Source organism: Ptychodera flava, chromosome 6 (genome assembly GCF_041260155.1).
Source record: "Ptychodera flava strain L36383 chromosome 6, AS_Pfla_20210202, whole genome shotgun sequence".
In the NCBI taxonomy this organism is placed as follows: Eukaryota; Metazoa; Hemichordata; class Enteropneusta; family Ptychoderidae; genus Ptychodera; species Ptychodera flava.
In genome coordinates, this window is record NC_091933.1 from 37,267,468 (window position 1) to 37,284,265 (window position 16,798).

General features: G+C 38.7%; 1 protein-coding gene across 2 annotated transcripts; it reads right to left on the reverse strand.

The window, feature by feature from the left end:
• Nucleotides 1-798: 798 nt before the first annotated feature.
• LOC139135663 (optineurin-like) lies at nt 799-13,721 on the reverse strand. Of its 2 annotated transcripts, XM_070703195.1 has the most exons (11): nt 13,506-13,721; nt 12,253-12,549; nt 10,875-11,089; nt 8,336-8,503; nt 7,102-7,863; nt 6,206-6,342; nt 5,648-5,800; nt 5,303-5,402; nt 4,919-5,095; nt 4,262-4,651; nt 799-3,739 (listed from the first exon to the last, which is right to left on the reverse strand). In XM_070703195.1, the coding sequence occupies exons 2-11, from the start codon at nt 12,500-12,502 to the stop codon at nt 3,623-3,625; spliced, it is 2,469 nt and encodes an 822-aa protein (XP_070559296.1). In that variant the 5' UTR covers nt 12,503-12,549; nt 13,506-13,721; the 3' UTR covers nt 799-3,622. The 2 variants fall into 2 exon arrangements, with proteins under 2 accessions (XP_070559296.1, XP_070559297.1); XM_070703196.1 differs by lacking the exons at nt 12,253-12,549; nt 13,506-13,721 and adding an exon at nt 11,886-12,025.
• Nucleotides 13,722-16,798: the final 3,077 nt, after the last annotated feature.

The window sequence follows — 16,798 nt, forward strand, 5'->3', positions numbered from 1 at the left end:
ATAAGTTATGTACGTCAGTCACCAGGCTACAAAAACATTGCTCCCAATACATTCACATCTCCAAAAATAGGTCCTGTTATTAAAGTATCTCAGGATTTTTATCAGTGATTCCAAAACCTTTAACAACGATGCTTAAATAACATTGCTACATTGTATTGTTTGATGTCCAGATAATTTAATACCATAAAAAGCATATGATTTCTTTAAATGCGCATGTGCACTTACATATGAAACAGAGATAAATTATTGCAAAAAATAATAGACATATGACATTTCTTATTCCCAAAGTCTACTATTAATACACGTGTTCCAACATTGAATTACATTTCCATCATATTACAACAGCAATCACGGGTGCTGACAATACATACACAAAACCCATTGGTACTACTAGTATTTCCGATTATTAAACTTGTGCACAATCATCAAACTCTGCTTGACAATGGAAGTGAAACAAAACAACTGGAACAAACTATTTATAGAAGTTAATTTACATTTAACAGAAGTTTTCTTCTCGTCATGCTGAACATCCCCTATGGTGGGTAAGTTTCTATCTACAAAACTGTCGGCCAATATATCATTGGCACACTAGCTTCCCCATTGATGGTCTAATAATGAGCCTACCTCTATACCTGTTCTCAGGAGTACCACATTATGACCTAACTGATCATATCATATTCAACCTCTCTCCAAAAAAATATTATAAACAAGCATAATCGATGCTTTGCGCTTGCCATCACATGTCTGGTGCAGACTTTTCATGACTACATTTCCAGTGGACAGCTGCATTTCAACTAATTTTGTTTTCATCTGTTTTGATGTTTATTTCCCAGTAACAATGTAATCATATGAGCAATTAAATGAAATATATACATCCGTCTTACTAATAGACAATGTGGGTATTTGATATAGACGTGCTCACCCTTACAGTTAGGACTTTCAGCAAATTGCTCAAAACTTAACCATTATAAAACTTACAAATCTACAGCAATACATGTATGCAAGTGTTCTCCTTTGCATGTATAGTTACTTCTTACGACAAACTCTATCCATTGTTCAATCACTGCCAATATCTGCCATGCTCCATTCTCTTGACAAGTTCACATGGACAATTTCTCAAAGACCTTACTAAGCACGGTAAACCACCAAATGCTAAAAGTACAGTTTTATGTCCTGCTTCTGTCATTCTCTGACTCAAAGTATTTGTCTGACAACAAAACCTCCATGACTGTGTCAGAGGGTTTGTCAAAAGTATCAAGAATAACATCATTTAGCAGATTTGAATGGGAAGAAATAATTTACAGAAAACAAGTGATGAATACAATGATTGGTGTGAAAGTAATGCTGAGGAAGAAAAACAACTCAATAGGACTACTCTCCCTGCTGTATAGTGCTAAAAAGATTTTACTGCAATGATTAAAAGAGGCTTTTAGTTAACACAGTGTTTCATCCCTACAGCCAGGATTGTAATAGTCAAACACTGAAAGGAAGGGGTGAGGTTGGGATGAAATGAGATGCCATCAAATCATGCCATCTCCTGATAATATACTTTGCTATGGATTTCAACATCCAAAAAAATCCCAAAGCCCTCCCTTTCAATGTGGGGAGGGCATAAATACCCCCTTTATGTAGTACTCTGAATGAAACACTGTGATATTTCAATATTGCAGAACGTTTACTCTGCCTCTTAACCCCTACATGCATGGTCTTTCACCAAGAGAAAAATGCTGATAAAAGGGTGCCATAAATAGAATGAGTGACGGAGATTTCATTGTTGAAAGAACAAGGTTAAGTACATGGTCTTTGGAATTGATCATTATGAATTGATTTCTACAACACGGATTCAAATAAAGACAAAGTGAACTTAACATTGAAATTACAAAAAATTTCCTGTCTCCTCTACTTGTCAACAGTCAAAAAATTTCAAATGCACACCTCTGATGGCCTCCTTTGACTGATTATTTGAAAATGGCCTGTTTTGAAAAACATAATAATAAATCTCTGGTGATTATATATTGTCTTTCTGTCTCTTAACTCAGTTTTTATTTTCCAAACAAAAAGCTGTCACTGTTGAAATTATTTTGGACATTACTGTACTGCATATTGATTTATGTTATTTCTCTACCTACACCTCTCTTGAAGAACCTGTATTCAGCTTGTCAAAACAGACTGCAAAGATAATGGATCCACTGAGGTTGTTTAATACACACTTGGTCTGGACATTTACTCAGACTGTCAAGAATGGCAATTTGAGCAGGCTGTGTTGACAAGCTGGATACAAGGCATTTCAAAATAACCTTTAGAAACCTACACTGAAACACGGAACAAAAAATTCCTCAAAAAAATCACAGCTTCCATTCCACTTATCATTGCTTGTCATGATCTCAGAATTTAATTCCAAAAACATGTTTTGAGGAAATGCTTGACACAAGTACCTTATACACAGGGAGCATCAGGCAATTGTAAATACACAGAACTATATGTAAAATCAGAATAATTAAACCTCTGTAAGTGTTTCACTCTTCGAAAGATCTCAAAATCAAAAATTTGACAAGTATTGGCCATAAAGTTAACACAGCATATTGGGTCAAAGGTCAATTTATTTATAGAGGTGGACAACTTTATAAAATTCCGTATGTACTGAATGTAAGATATTAAGATAGGTCTAACACCTGCCATAGCAGAGTTGCCTTCATGAAAATGTCCAAGATTGTAGTTGAGACTTGCTTTAGCAGGGTTGCCTGAGTAGAAATGTGTAAGATTGTAGTTGAGCGATCAAAATCACTAAAGCCATGGGAAGGATCACATAATTTAACAACAAATTGATAGTATATAGTCATATAGTTCAATGGGAGGTAGCAAAACATACTGCTATATTAAGGTATACATTCTCAATGAATCAAAAATATACTGAATTGTGGTTGGCATTTCTCTCAAAGATTTCATAAAAATTACAAAACAGATAAATTCTGACTAATCAGAGGGAGTTTTCTGCTCTCAGCAAGATCTTGTAAACATGGAAGATCCTGCACTTTGCAATTGCTCCAACTGACTGTTGAATTCTCTGAAGGTTATGGAATGTCACAAAAAATGTCAAAAAGAAAAAGACTACAGCCAAAGAGAGCAACTTGACATGGTGAAGGACTGAGATTGTAATATAGCAGTCACTGATCACTTATGCCAAGACTAGTAAAGTCAAACGTGTTACTTTGATTGTATAGTTGTTTTTTTGTCATTCAACAGATACATACATGTGTGTATTTGTGCATCTACATCACAAACACACAGAGCTGAACAAAATATCACTTTCAAAGGTTTAATAGTCCTACCAAAATTATCATTGGCTGTTGTTTTTGAATACATTGATAAATACATGATTTAGTGTTGCCATGAAATTCAACATTAATGCATCAGCGTTAAACCTAGATCTGTCACACACATAGAACTTTGAGCCCTTACATGTAACACCTTACACCTACTGTACACCAAACAAAGCATGGTTTGTATCATGTCGCCGAGCAACGCACAAAGTTGAGATGTCAGAGGGCAAAGTTCACCCAGATTGTCCAGGAATTCGTCATGTCAAACCGTATCGGTGAAACATATGATGTGTCCCATGACATCAGATGATGCAGTCCAGAATGTGGATCTGCAAAGTGTCCATGTCAGGATAGCTTTGTTCACACTTCGGACAGACAAATTCTGGATTGTGGGCAGCTTGGTGTTCATAGCTTCCTCCCTGAAACAGGAAGAAAAAAAATAACTTCATCAGAATTTATTTTTGTCTGATAAGATGTGTAACTGTTGAACAACTTTTCCTCATATTTTTGCTGTTTTTTCCAACTTTCAGGCCTATGTAGGTCACTATCACTGAATTCACTTCTGCTGGGATTTTCTGAACTCATGTCTTCCCTGTTCCTATCTGTACAAAGCCTCCACAGTCAGCAGGGATTGTTTTTCAAATAAGGAAATCCTCCTGTTACAGAATTCACATAATGGATTCAAGTTTTGACCTCGAAAGCCATCTTTGCCCCAAAGTTTCCTAAAGATCTATTTCTGTCCAATTGGGTCACCTTACAAATGGAAGGAAATGCTATTAAGTTCAGTATTCCAAAATATCCTATGTCTGCCCATGCCAAAAATGTATGAAAATATCTGCTTGAAGTCAAAAAAGACATTTCACACTGTAGATTTACAGTACATGTATGTATTTGACAGGTTGAGAAATTGAGGAGAGTAAACTCTTATTCTATTTTCTTACCTGATTTGCCTCAGCTCCTTCTCCTCTTGCGATCAAGATATTTCCCCCTCTGTGATCATCCTGGTGACCCATTCCATCAGCTATACCAACCACGCCACCACGAACATCCCTACCTGGTCGATCAATGCCTTCACCATCGGGGTATAAGCCTGCCGGATACATGTAGCCACGCCCTGGCTGCTGGAATCCAGCCCGTCCTCCAGGGTGCGCGCCTCCGTGTCGCCTCTGCATCTCCACAAGCTGGTTGTTGGTGTAGGTGTTCAGCTCGTCTTGCAGTTGTTGATTTTCCAGGCGCAGCTGCATCATCTCTTGCATCATTGCCTCTTTGTCGCCATGAGCCTTCTCCCTGGCCTCTCTCTCCGCTTGGAAGTCAGCTTGAAATATGTCAGCCTGGCAACACAAATGAAAATAAATAAACAACGATACATAAAAAATAGTACATTTGATACCTTGTCTGTTGCTCCATGCTCTCGTTTTTACAACCTTTGCTATTTTTATGAACAGAACCTTTCTTTCATTTCATTTGCTCTCCTGATGTTTCAGTAGAGACCCTGAATGATCAAACACGTATTTGCCAAAGCTACGTTTACAGCAGAATTTTTATCATCAATACTCAGAGATAAACTGTTTCCTATTGCTATAAAGTGTCTGCCTTACCTGAGCTTTGAGCACAGGTATGGTGTCTAGTTCTCCTTGGACTGTCATTAATTTATTCCTAAGTTCCTTGATTTCATCCTCTTTGGCTGCGATGGCTTCATCTGCAGACACTAACTGGGCTGTCAAGTTATCGATCCTGGCATCCTTGTCCTGGATAACCCTTGGGTCAGCTCCACCCTGTGGATGAAAACAAGTACATTACGATTTCCCTTCACAGATACTGAAAGTCCCTTTTCCACAGAAATCCACCAGTTGTCACAACACATGTTATAATTAATCATGAAATCTGAGACAAAACATGGTCTTCTGCATGATAGCTACGCACACAAGTTACATCATGTCACAATCATCTTATCACAGGTATGAAGAAAGTTTTATCCGTACCTTTCCTCCCTTCTCCATGAATTCATTGTGTGTTTTCCACAGACTTTCATACTCTGTAGCAAGCCTGGAATGCTGGGCCCTCAGCTCCTTCACGTTTGCCCTGAAGGGGAAAAGTAAAAAAAAAGACTCCTTAGCAGATCTCTGTACATCATTATACACACTCACCCAGACACACATACACACGCTCTTACACACAAACAAAATGTCTCATTGCAAAAGCAAGAAACTTCAAAATAACACTTACAGGCAGCTGACACATGCCGCATATTTGTTGTAGTCTATTTACTATTAAGTGTTCAAAGATAAAAATCCTGTTTGTGTTATGTGCAGTTCATCATCGCTTACCTTTCTTGTGCACAGGCATGTCTCTCTGCTTTCAAAGTCTCATCATAACTCTGCATTTCAATCCTCAATGAATCAATGAGAGAAGAGTCTTTTTTGCACCGCTCATCATACTCCTCTGTTAAGATTAAAACCTGCCTCTCTGCTTCAGTCATTCTGCATAGTATAGAAAAGAACGTAAATCAGAATTTGACCAAAAATTCTAAAAGTATCATTTGGAAACATAATAAGGCATCACAAAATAACACATTGAACAAGGACTCCTCTCAAATACTCATTGTGCTGACTCTACACACAAGGTAAAATTATGCCATTTTGTCATGAGTATACTTTGAAAATTACAAAAGATTATTTATACCGAGATAAAAACTCCATTTTTCAAAAGTATAAACTGAACCACTCAATCCACCATCATGGCTGATTGGCACTATCCCCGCATAGATTTTTTATTTCACAGATGGTCTACTTTCCATGAAATATAAATCATATCATAACCACTAAAGTTTGCCCATGTTTTCCTCCCATGATCAGTTTTAGCCTCAACACATTACGTGTACGTACTTGTGCCTGTAATTCTTCACTTTTTCTCCGGCCTCCTTCAGTTTCTCCTCTGTGTCACGAAGCTCATTGACAAGTGACAGAACCTGTGATTTCAGTCCCTGTATGTCATCACCAGTATTCTCAAGACTTGTATGGTCCTGAAGCAAAATGGCCAGTATACAAAAAGTTTATAAGACTACATCTCAGAATCTCTGGCAAAATACTTTCTGTGATGAATTCATCTAAACACATCCTCAACACAGAATATTCTACATAAATACTTGGGTGTACAAACAAGAGATACATGGTAATATTTGTGTCTCTAGTTTTCCATTGGAATATTTCCTGTTTAACAGCAATTTGTTCTGATGAAAATCATCAACTTGATGTTATGTAATATGATATTACAAAAATTCAAATGAAAAAATGAAAGTGATTCATTCTTTCGGAAACATTTGTATTCCGGTGAGTAAGTTTTCAGTACCTTGTGTGCTGTAACTGTAGATATTTATAGTGATCACTCTCCAAGTAGTCTAACAATATATTACAATATCTTTCATCAAATATTTTAGTACTGATCATTCCCTACAGGTATTCTGTACTTTCTGTCTCTTCATTGCACATCATTTTTTTGTTATGGGTAGTTAGCCCCCTGGACTACCGACAGGACACTTAGCCTAGCCATGCCATACTACTTACCTAGGCCAAACTTGTGGGAGGGGAAATGTCTGTGTGGTGAGGTGAGTGTCTGGGGGTTACTGTCCTAATACCATGACTATTTGGTTTAATATGAAAGCCATGTCTACTTTTATGTCAAACAAAAATACATACACAATAAGAAGGTCAAAGTCCATGATATATCAATTAAAGGCACTACAAAAACACTTAAGTTGTCATTAGCCTTTATTTTCCCGTACCTGTTTTTCATTGGCTGTTTTCACTTGGGCTGACAATTCATCGATTTGTTTAAGCAGGCGGTTCACTGCCGTTTGGTGTTCCTGTTTCAGCTGGGATACCCTGCTATCATGTGTGGATGTGTTGGATTGAAGTTTCACCTGTGCATCCCTAAACTTCACCTCCAGCTGTTGCCTTTGGTTTTGCTCTTGACTCAACAGATGCATATACTCATCCACTTTCTCTCTCTCTGACTGCAGTTGAACCAGCAGGTCCCGCACAGTGTGCTCTGTCTTGGCTTTCTGTTTGCTGTCACTTCTGGTCATTTCTCTTCTCCCACTCCCTGTAATGTCCTCTGGCACAGTGCTGGCCACAATTGCCTGTTGCCTTTCATCTCTCTCAACCATGCAGTACTCAGTTTGCATCTGTCCCGCAGAACTCTCCAGTTCTCGGAAGTTGTGCAGCCCGCTCTCCGGAGGACTTCCAGATGCCTGATATCCTTCCAGTCTAGCCTGGAGTTCATTGTTCATTGCAACCAAATCCTGTTTTTCAATATTCAGTCTCATTGACATCTCTTTGGTTCTCTGGGACTCTGTTTGTGTGTTTGTCAGGGCATTCTCTAACTTCTCCACCTGAGCGTTCAGGTCTTCATTATCTGCTTGTAACTGGGATTTGATCTCTTGTACTTGTTTACAATCATCCATTAATTGTTGGATTTGTGACTTGTAAAGTTCCACTTCACTCTTTCCATCTGATTCATGTTCTGAACTCCTGCTCGTTAATAACTGCAATCATGAAATGGTAATGATTTAGACATGTTACAACAAATTAAATCCTGCTCCTACCACACATGTATCTTTGATGATCTTCTCAAGTCATAATGATATAGTCCAACACAATTTCCTACACTGAATGCTCTTGTTTACTAGTTTTCAAAACACCATGAAAATCATTTTTGCAATATTAGACATACATGTAATGACATTAGGAATGACAACTTTCACTCATTACCTTGTAACATTTTTAAAAAATACAATAAAAAAGTTTCTCAGGTGTACCTGTGGCATGAAGGTTCATTTTGGATTTTAACAGCATAATTTCCCATGTCCCTGGGCAAGAGCAATGCTACGAACATTAAAACTTACGGGTTAATAGGGAAAAATAATTTAGGAAAAATAAAACTGAAAGAAGATTAAAAAGGCAATATGTTCAACACCAAACAACATGAGAATAGTCCTTGACAATAAACTGGTATACCTTTTCAATTTCAGTATCTTTTGCTTCGAGTCTTCTCTTCATGCCACCCAACTCTAATGTTAGGGTGTCAATCGTTTTTTCCAACCTGGAATTTTTAGCATGCAGTTCTTTCTTGATTTTCTCAAGTTCATCAATCTGTGACACTAATTCTTCTCTGACTGCTTCACCCTGCAGATGAATCAAATGAAATAAGTCAGCTACAAGGGATTCCCGTATAACGTTCTTGTGACTGGGATTTTCATGCGTTGCAATTCAAAACCGTGGAGAGGTTTACGCAAATGAAAAGGAACGGTATGGGTAGACCTTGGCCACTAATACAGGTCATGACAGAAAACAACATCTTGAAGATGTCTCTTTGATATGGAGAAAGTGCTGAGTCTTTTGCTAAACTGCTTTCTAACATTACATTGGTCTACCTTCAACGTTGGCCTATCAATAACTTAAATTATTCAATATCTGTTGCTCTAACTTCTTTGACAAAGTCTTATGATGATAATCTATGCCATTTTTTCATCAATCCTGGCATCCTAGCTCTTAAGCTAGCCGCCGTTCTCAATCCCAGGATCGCGCATTAGTGGGTACTCCACCCTGTCAACATAGTATCGTTTTCATTGTTTTGCGTCAAACACCGCTATATTAGTAGATTTACAAACATAAATTCACGTCGAACGTCGATGAGCACGTCGGAGTACGTACATTTTGGCATGAGGTGTTTTCACCATACTTGGTGCGTTCGAGTTACAGATTTCACCGATTCCAGCAGTGTGTCGCTTGGCGCCGGATGCAGACAGTGTCCTCGACCATCTTCCCCCCATACTGTCTATGCCTCGATCCACAAAATTACAAGTCAATATACTGGTATGCAAAAAACACGATCTGTATCGTTCGAATCTCTCAAATTCTTAGAAGTAATGTTTTATTAAATTTGGAAACATCGGTGTCGAAATAAAATAAAATGAGTATTTCCTGAAGATTGAACCATGATCCCGACGTACTCAAGCAGCCCAACGTAAAACTTTTATGAGGCCAAGATGGCGGTCAGAAGTAAGAAAACAAGTCCAGATCATCGTGCATTACATTATTTGCCAATTTGTGTACCGAGACTTCGTTTGAATTGTAACCAAAAAAGTACAAAAATCAGATGCATTTCGAAAACTCGGACAGGGAATCTCGTAAATTTCTCAGACGTAATGAACTTTGATCGATATGCAGCGGAACTGCATGGCGTCGGTTATCGATAAGATGGCACTTGCTCACGAGGCTACGTACACTCGAAGTGACGGCGGAACGAAACAGAGGAAGTCAAATCATGCTATTTTAGCTCCATGGTCAAATAAACATTTCGTTCATTAGTAGACTCACAGAGGTACAAACGACACTCCATGGGAAACTATCGGGGAAACTATACACGGATACCGTATCGCTTCAAACCTCTGTGCCGGGGTATTGAACATTTCTTGATTTGTCATTCTGAGTTTAGCATCATTTGTTTGGCAATGACAACGCGTCTATCTGACTCCGACTCTCTCGGAAGTATTGGGATATCCTTGACCGGACACACGCTTGGCGTGATGAGCGACTTTTGGCCCGAAAACAGCATCTGATGCAGGCCGATGACGTTCTCGTCAAAAGAAGAAAACTGATATGCCATTTTGCGTGACTTTTGTTGTCCGATCGTTATATCCAAATTTGCCCGGCGTACCATACACATTTGCCATTGTTGGGTGTACGGTAGAAGCCACAAAACCAAACCAAACGGCCCTTTTCAGGGCCATCAAACTTTCCAGTAAGAGAGAACCCGATAATACATTTTCTTCTTCACGGCACGGTTTGTGGAGGGACCGTGTCCACGGTTACTAAGATGTAATCGACTTGAATGTCGTCTGATCAGATCACGTTTTTTATCGCCAGAAATGCGGCGGGTAGGTGCAAAAGTTGGAGAACTGTGAAGAAACTATTGCGCACGTCTTTCGCCACTGGAAATCTTGACACATATTTTATTTATTTCAGTCACCATTAGCAGATAAGACGAATGCTAATCGACATTAGGTACACATCCAGCTGACTCGTGTCTGACGTTGCACAAGGTTTGATTGACAGTGATATTCAAATCCCAATCGGCGTCGCCTGGGTCGACGCTCTCACTGGCCACGCACAATTACTCACTAATATTGTCCCGAAAACTTATCGTTTTAGAAAATATGGAGTCGTTATGTATTGATCAGGTATTTACCCTGCTGTAGAGCATTCCCATTTCATAAATTTTCATAAAAAACACGCAAAAACCGCAATCTGTGGAGCTCTAAGTTCAAGTTACTCGCACGGCGTCTCTTTGCATAATGAGCGTCGTCTCATGTAATCCGGTATTTATAACCAATGGGCGTCCTAGCTTTAAGCTTCCCTACGTATCTACCCATCAGTAACACAGATATATCGCCAATGAAAACTTTACTTTCATCTACTGATTGTCTGCTCATAGAACCCATCCACAGTTCACTTTTCTCTATCTATCATAAAAACTGGCAAAACAAACACTCACCTCTTTTAATTGCTCCACCTCTCCTGCCATTTTCTCCTGTTGCTGTCTTATCCTGTCCTCCAATGTTTGATTTTTCTTTCTCAATGCTAAAATTTCTGTTCTGGCTTGGTCATGTTTCTCCATATATTGCTCTATGGTTTTCTTTTGTGTTTCTCGTATCTTCACTAGCTCGTCACTTTGCTCTTTCATCAAAGAATTGGTGTCGTTTAGTTTGGCTGAAGAAGAGAAAGAATGTATTTTCAAAAACGATGGCAAAATCTTCCCTATACAAAATGCTTCAACGTTTATGACCAATATATTTTTTGGGAAGGAGAGACATCTGTATATTACATAATGGACAATCATATTTGTCCTCATTTTTTTACATATATGCCGTCATGAAAGTTATTTTCTCAGGTGCATTCGCATTTAGGGATAACAGAAATTCTGATGGGACAATGACCAGCAACATCGGTGAATAGTCAGTCAGTTTATCCAGTATCAGGCTAAAAATAAATATACTGGATAATGCAGACTCATTTCATCTGAATTCAAGGAAATCATGTTCACTTTCACTTTCTCTTACCCATGTATGCACATTGCACCAAATCTTACTGTGCTGGGCAGTGAATCATGTGACACGATGTAAATGAACTGTCATCAAAAGAACTGTCGACAAAACAGCTATAACACTCCCCCCCCCCCAACTAAACAATGCTTTCAACTATGGTGAAATAATTTCAACTGTCTCAGTCAATCGCAAACAATAAATGGAACAGCTTGTTGTAAATATCAAATTCAAAGACAGTAATACCAAATCTTGTTTGAATTTGTATTTAGTGATATAGCTTTACAAAACATTAGCAGAAAGAATGTACATGTAGAGGTAACACACAGAAGTACCATCGCTGACAACCTTCAAGACTTTTGACTGGTCCAATCAAAAACAAACAAAACGGTGACACGGAAGTTGGAAATGATAAACAATACACCCACAAATAAACAACCCAATAAGGCACAGAAAACACTTACATTCTCAGTCACATTTCATCACAAACAATAAAAATATGAGCCTTGACTTCTTCAAAGTGAGATAAAACGCTGGTGTTGACCAACTACAGCTAGTAAAGTAAGTTTTCCCCCCGAGTCCTCCTGGTTATATATAATACCTTGTGATGTTGTGCAGGGGAATTCCCTGCAGCAAACCAGAACAGTGGGTAGCCAGCCAATCAGAGACAATGGAACATGCTGTAGCCCATATCGAGAGCACAAATAATTTCCATAAACTAACAACCACATTAGCTACTCATAAAAGATATGTGTACATAATCCAAGACCCGGGGAAATCCTAACACCATCATTTTATTTCGGAAAAAAAAATGAGAAAAAACGTCCTTACCTGTTAAGCTCACATTTTCTTGTTTTAATGCACGAAAATAGCTGACAAGTTCGTCATTTTCTACGAGAGACAAGTCGTCTTGATTTTGCGATTGTTGAGGTGAATTCAGGTTTGACATGTTGGTCGAAAAACTGTAGTTTGAAGGTGGCCGGGATAAAACAATGAATTCAGACCCAGTTGATGATCCAGACATTTGTGGGCTAGTTGCAGTGGGCGACGTGCGGGAACTTCTTCTTTGGGACTGGGACATCTTGGCTTAGTAGAGCAAGGGTAGACTTATCAGCTCGAAAATATTAACTGAAAAAATGAAAATAAAAATAAGCCGTTACCAACAAATACAGTGAGTTTCATTTGTATCACCAATGTGAAGTTTCTTAACGATAAATTTTAGCGCACACATTGTACATAATAGTTTGATAAATCTCAATAATTTTGAATATTTAATTTGTCAATAACGTGTCTGCACTTCAGTGTTGCGACAATTTAGAGTTTTACTTGAAGATGCGTCGACATATGGGAAAGAATTAGTTTTGAATAGTTCAGTTGTTACCTACATCAGCAGTACACAGAATCAAGTGATTCTTTTAGACGACGGCATTCGTTATTATAGAAGGCCGGAGCCCTGACGTGCTTCCCCCTTTTACATTTAGGTATGACTCGGAGGAAGGCATGGAAATCGTCCAGATTGAGGGGTAATAGTAATGGGTTGACGATATGACGTCGTCAAGCTTCGCCACTTCAACGAACTTCCAACAAGATTTCGACTTCGGTAAATTCCGATGTCATGACTTTGACGGACTTTGTGACGCTCTCGGGGTTATTTCGTCATACATTTGAAATTACGGTGGCTTGGGTCACGCTATGGACACAAAGCTTTAGATAGATGAGAGTTCGTATGATGTGACTGTAAGTACCATGTGTTTATACTTTATCACGAGGCCAACAATAAGCTTAGATTCCGTAAAAGTTGAAGCAAATGTTGTACAGGCTGAAATTACGATTTCGATAAACCGACATAGCTGATTGCATGCTGTTGATGAAAACGAACCTCGATTAAGCTGTGTACTGTCAGCTGAATCGAAAATTTCACAAAGATTATCAATACCAGTGAAAAATATGTTCAACTAACATTCGCAATACAATAGAGCAGTGCCATTATTTGTCACGTGACAACACCCGCCCGAACACAGTGAAAACGTACTTGACGACGTTTGATCCGAGCAGCAGCGCGATTCTCCTGAAGCCAGACTTACCTGTTATTTTGATTTTTTACGTCTAAAAACATGTTCCTCGAGTCGTAGATGCTATACCTCCATGACATGGGGAGTTGACACACCAATCGCTCAAGTTGAGCGTCGAAATTTCCTATGTCCAAAAATAGTTATGTGGAAAATACAGAAAATGTTTGTATCCGCTCAAGCCCAGTCACTGCCACCCTGGGTTTTCCAAGGGAAATTCCCATATGCAAATATTACCCTTTGACCCGCAATTCACGAACCTCTGTGTCGCTGAGGGCGTTCGCTAGTGAGGCCGATGCATCGTATATGCTGAATATTATGAGCTGCCTTTCCCAGGCCAGGCCCGTTGGCTATTCAGCCACCAAGGTGTAGGAACAAATGTTTCTCCTATAAACTGTATCCGTAATAACATATCAACCTTTTCACTTTAGCTAGGAGTGGTTCAAGTACCTATACTGCTCCCTTCATTCACTGTCCCTATCATACTCATTAGGCCTATTTGCAATTTTTATACGCCGCTCAATTTCACACCATGTGGTACTAGTATAATTATAATGGAATACCTACTGCAAAAATCATTCTCTAAATTTTCGCTTTGTTCACAATTTATTAACATAGTGTAGTGATATTTGCTATTGTCCTATTTATTTCTTGTGGCGACATGAATCACTGTAATTTTCTCCCCTTTACAATACATCATGATAACTTGAAAAGGTCACCTTTTAATCTCATCCCTTAATGCTGACTGGCTGATCTAAAACGCAAGTTATCAACTTGGGATTCAATACTTCAACGAGACTTGTATTTTTATATTTTCTTACGTTCCACATTTCAAATCCATAAAATAATATAGCTGTCTCATTAAACGATCAAAGTATTGAAATGTCTGCACACTGACGTGAAATTTGAAAACGATGGTTATCGTCTCCACTCTATAAGTTTCCATATTCATAATTTTGCAATGGGAAAGGTTATTATGGATTTAGTATGAACGCCCTTTTTACGGTTTGAGGGGCAGCGAAGGCACTGCAATGTATGTATGAGTGTACGTATGTATATATGATTCGATATAAAATATTATTCTTCTTTCGAAAATACTCACTTGAGCGAGACAATTGTTCGAAGGCGAGATATGCCCAATGACCCTTTGCCATCATGCTTCGTACCTCTCAGGGGGGGGGGGGGGGCGGATTTATACATTTGCTGATGGCCGTTTCCATAGGCCAGACCGTTCGATGGATGACGCCAATTATAACTATCAGCCTGTTAGCATCTGCTGCTGCTAATATTTTGTTTTTGCTTTGTAATGTCTATGTTTCAACCTTCTTCAAATACTTACAGTATATATACTTTGGCAATAGTTGAGTAATTTGTGATTTGGGAAGATATCGTTCAACTCAGACAAAGGATTTGCTGACTTTTTCCAAGCTTGTCGAAAAAAATAATAAATTCTGGCGGACGTTTCCTTCGTCATGGGGAATATTTTTGCTCTACGCTAGGATGCATCTCAATTATACTCCATGTTCTTCTCATTTAATCCATAGGTGCATTTTCGTTAAATCGTTAAATGAGTACATTTTTTGTTAAGTGAAATTTCTTCAAATACGTGTGGAATGTATCCCTTCGTCTAAGTCCGACCCAACTACAAGAACGAATATAACGATTACCGTAAGATTCCTTAAAAATAGAAATAATAGAAATCTAATAAATTCAAAATGCAAACATCAAGACAGTGTTGAATCTAAAGCGAAAGTGAATATATATGCTTATGATAATACTCGTTGCTATCACCACACGGCTGTCTGAGATGATGTAGAAAGAGAAAACAGACAGGTATACCACAAGAGGGCGCTAAATTAACACGAGTGCACCGTTGCTGGCTCATTGAGCTGTGCGCTGCGCTGCAGCCGCAGCCTCAATAAAATATGACAGGTGAGGTGGGTTGAGCAAGGGATGAAAGATTGTGTCTGTCTTGTAAATGTTATCCTCAGAACTATACACATCAAATGCATCACTGAAGTGAGAATCCGAGGAACACTTTCGATTCACCATACTTCAGGTGTCACTTTCAAGTCATATATGTTGCCCGCAGGAAACTCTACTGAAAACCCTTAAAAAACCTATACCAAAGTGTGCCACAAAAAGTTAAAAAAATGAAAAGGTTCAAACAGACCAAGTCCCTATTTCCTAAAGGAATGTCGACGGAAACGCATTTTTTTAGTCACTAAACCAAAATAAATCACAGGCACGGTAAACACTGACACTCGGTAAGAACAGTTCCCATCGGGATATTTATATCGTGTGATAATGATAATGTTAAGACTTCCTCAAAATGGTAACAGACAAATTAAAAATCATATGATCAACAGGAGTAAAGTAGAAATAGTCAATATAAACTAGGACAAGTTTGCCGACAACATATAGCCTTCTTTTCCCTTCCTCATAGTTCAACACTTCCCCCTTGAAAACGTGGTCTTGCAGTCATTTGTAATACTAGTTGTGTCGTGACTCTAGAGGGCTCCTGTAAGTAAAATGTATGCTATCATGGTCAGGCTGGCGTGCTGGAGTTAAAGAATTGTACACTTCAGTGCAGTGAGTGTTCTTTGTCGTATGAATGTCGCTAATATTTTTACATAATTTATATCAATTTTTTAGGATCTGAAAAGTGAATTATATGGTTCCACAAATAGATTCCTTAGACTAGTTACTGCTATATAATGAAAAGTTTGCGATATTATCGTAGCACCTCGACTCTGTCGCCAAAGATATTTCGGACCACCATTCTCGAATACCAGATCGAAGAAGGATGCGGTTTTTGGCCCCTGCATTTTCTGTACGATCAAGAATACGATGGTGTATAAATGAGTCGCTAAAAATTCATATTTTTCACAAAAGTACGATTTTTCCTGTAGTCTCGCTAAATCTCGCAATTTCACGCAGTGCTTTTAATCGTCTGTGCCCCAGCCAAATTCTATTGCGCCGGGACAAATTATCCAGTAAAATGGTATTTTCTGGGACAGAACTTTACATACTTTCTTTTGAAAGTCGTAGAAGTGACATCGCTCTTTTTAATAGGCTTATAACATTTTCTATCAGGTCACATCAATACCGATTCCTCCGTGCCCATGGCAGGATCGCGTCCTTACCTATAGGTTGATGGAATAGCGGATGTAGGTGTCCCCCGACACTCAACCCTATTTGGCACACGAGGGAAATTCGGCGAAATGAAAATTACAAATGGTCCTCAGTTTCGCGTGTCAAGTGAACCTAGCCATTTTCATTTACATCAACATACTAAATAGTATTCC

What these genes read in the sequence shown, in the direction of transcription:
- LOC139135663 (XM_070703195.1), bottom strand. Translation starts at nt 12,502, where the DNA reads ATGTCCCAGTCCCAAAGAAGAAGTTCCCGCACGTCGCCCACTGCAACT. An exon ending in AGAAAATGTGAGCTTAACAG is followed by an intron (nt 11,090 to 12,252) that starts GTAAGGACGTTT and finishes TCTCTTCTTCAG; the next exon opens with CCAAACTAAACGACACCAAT. An exon ending in CATGCCTGTGCACAAGAAAG is followed by an intron (nt 5,403 to 5,647) that starts GTAAGCGATGAT and finishes TTTCCCCTTCAG; the next exon opens with GGCAAACGTGAAGGAGCTGA.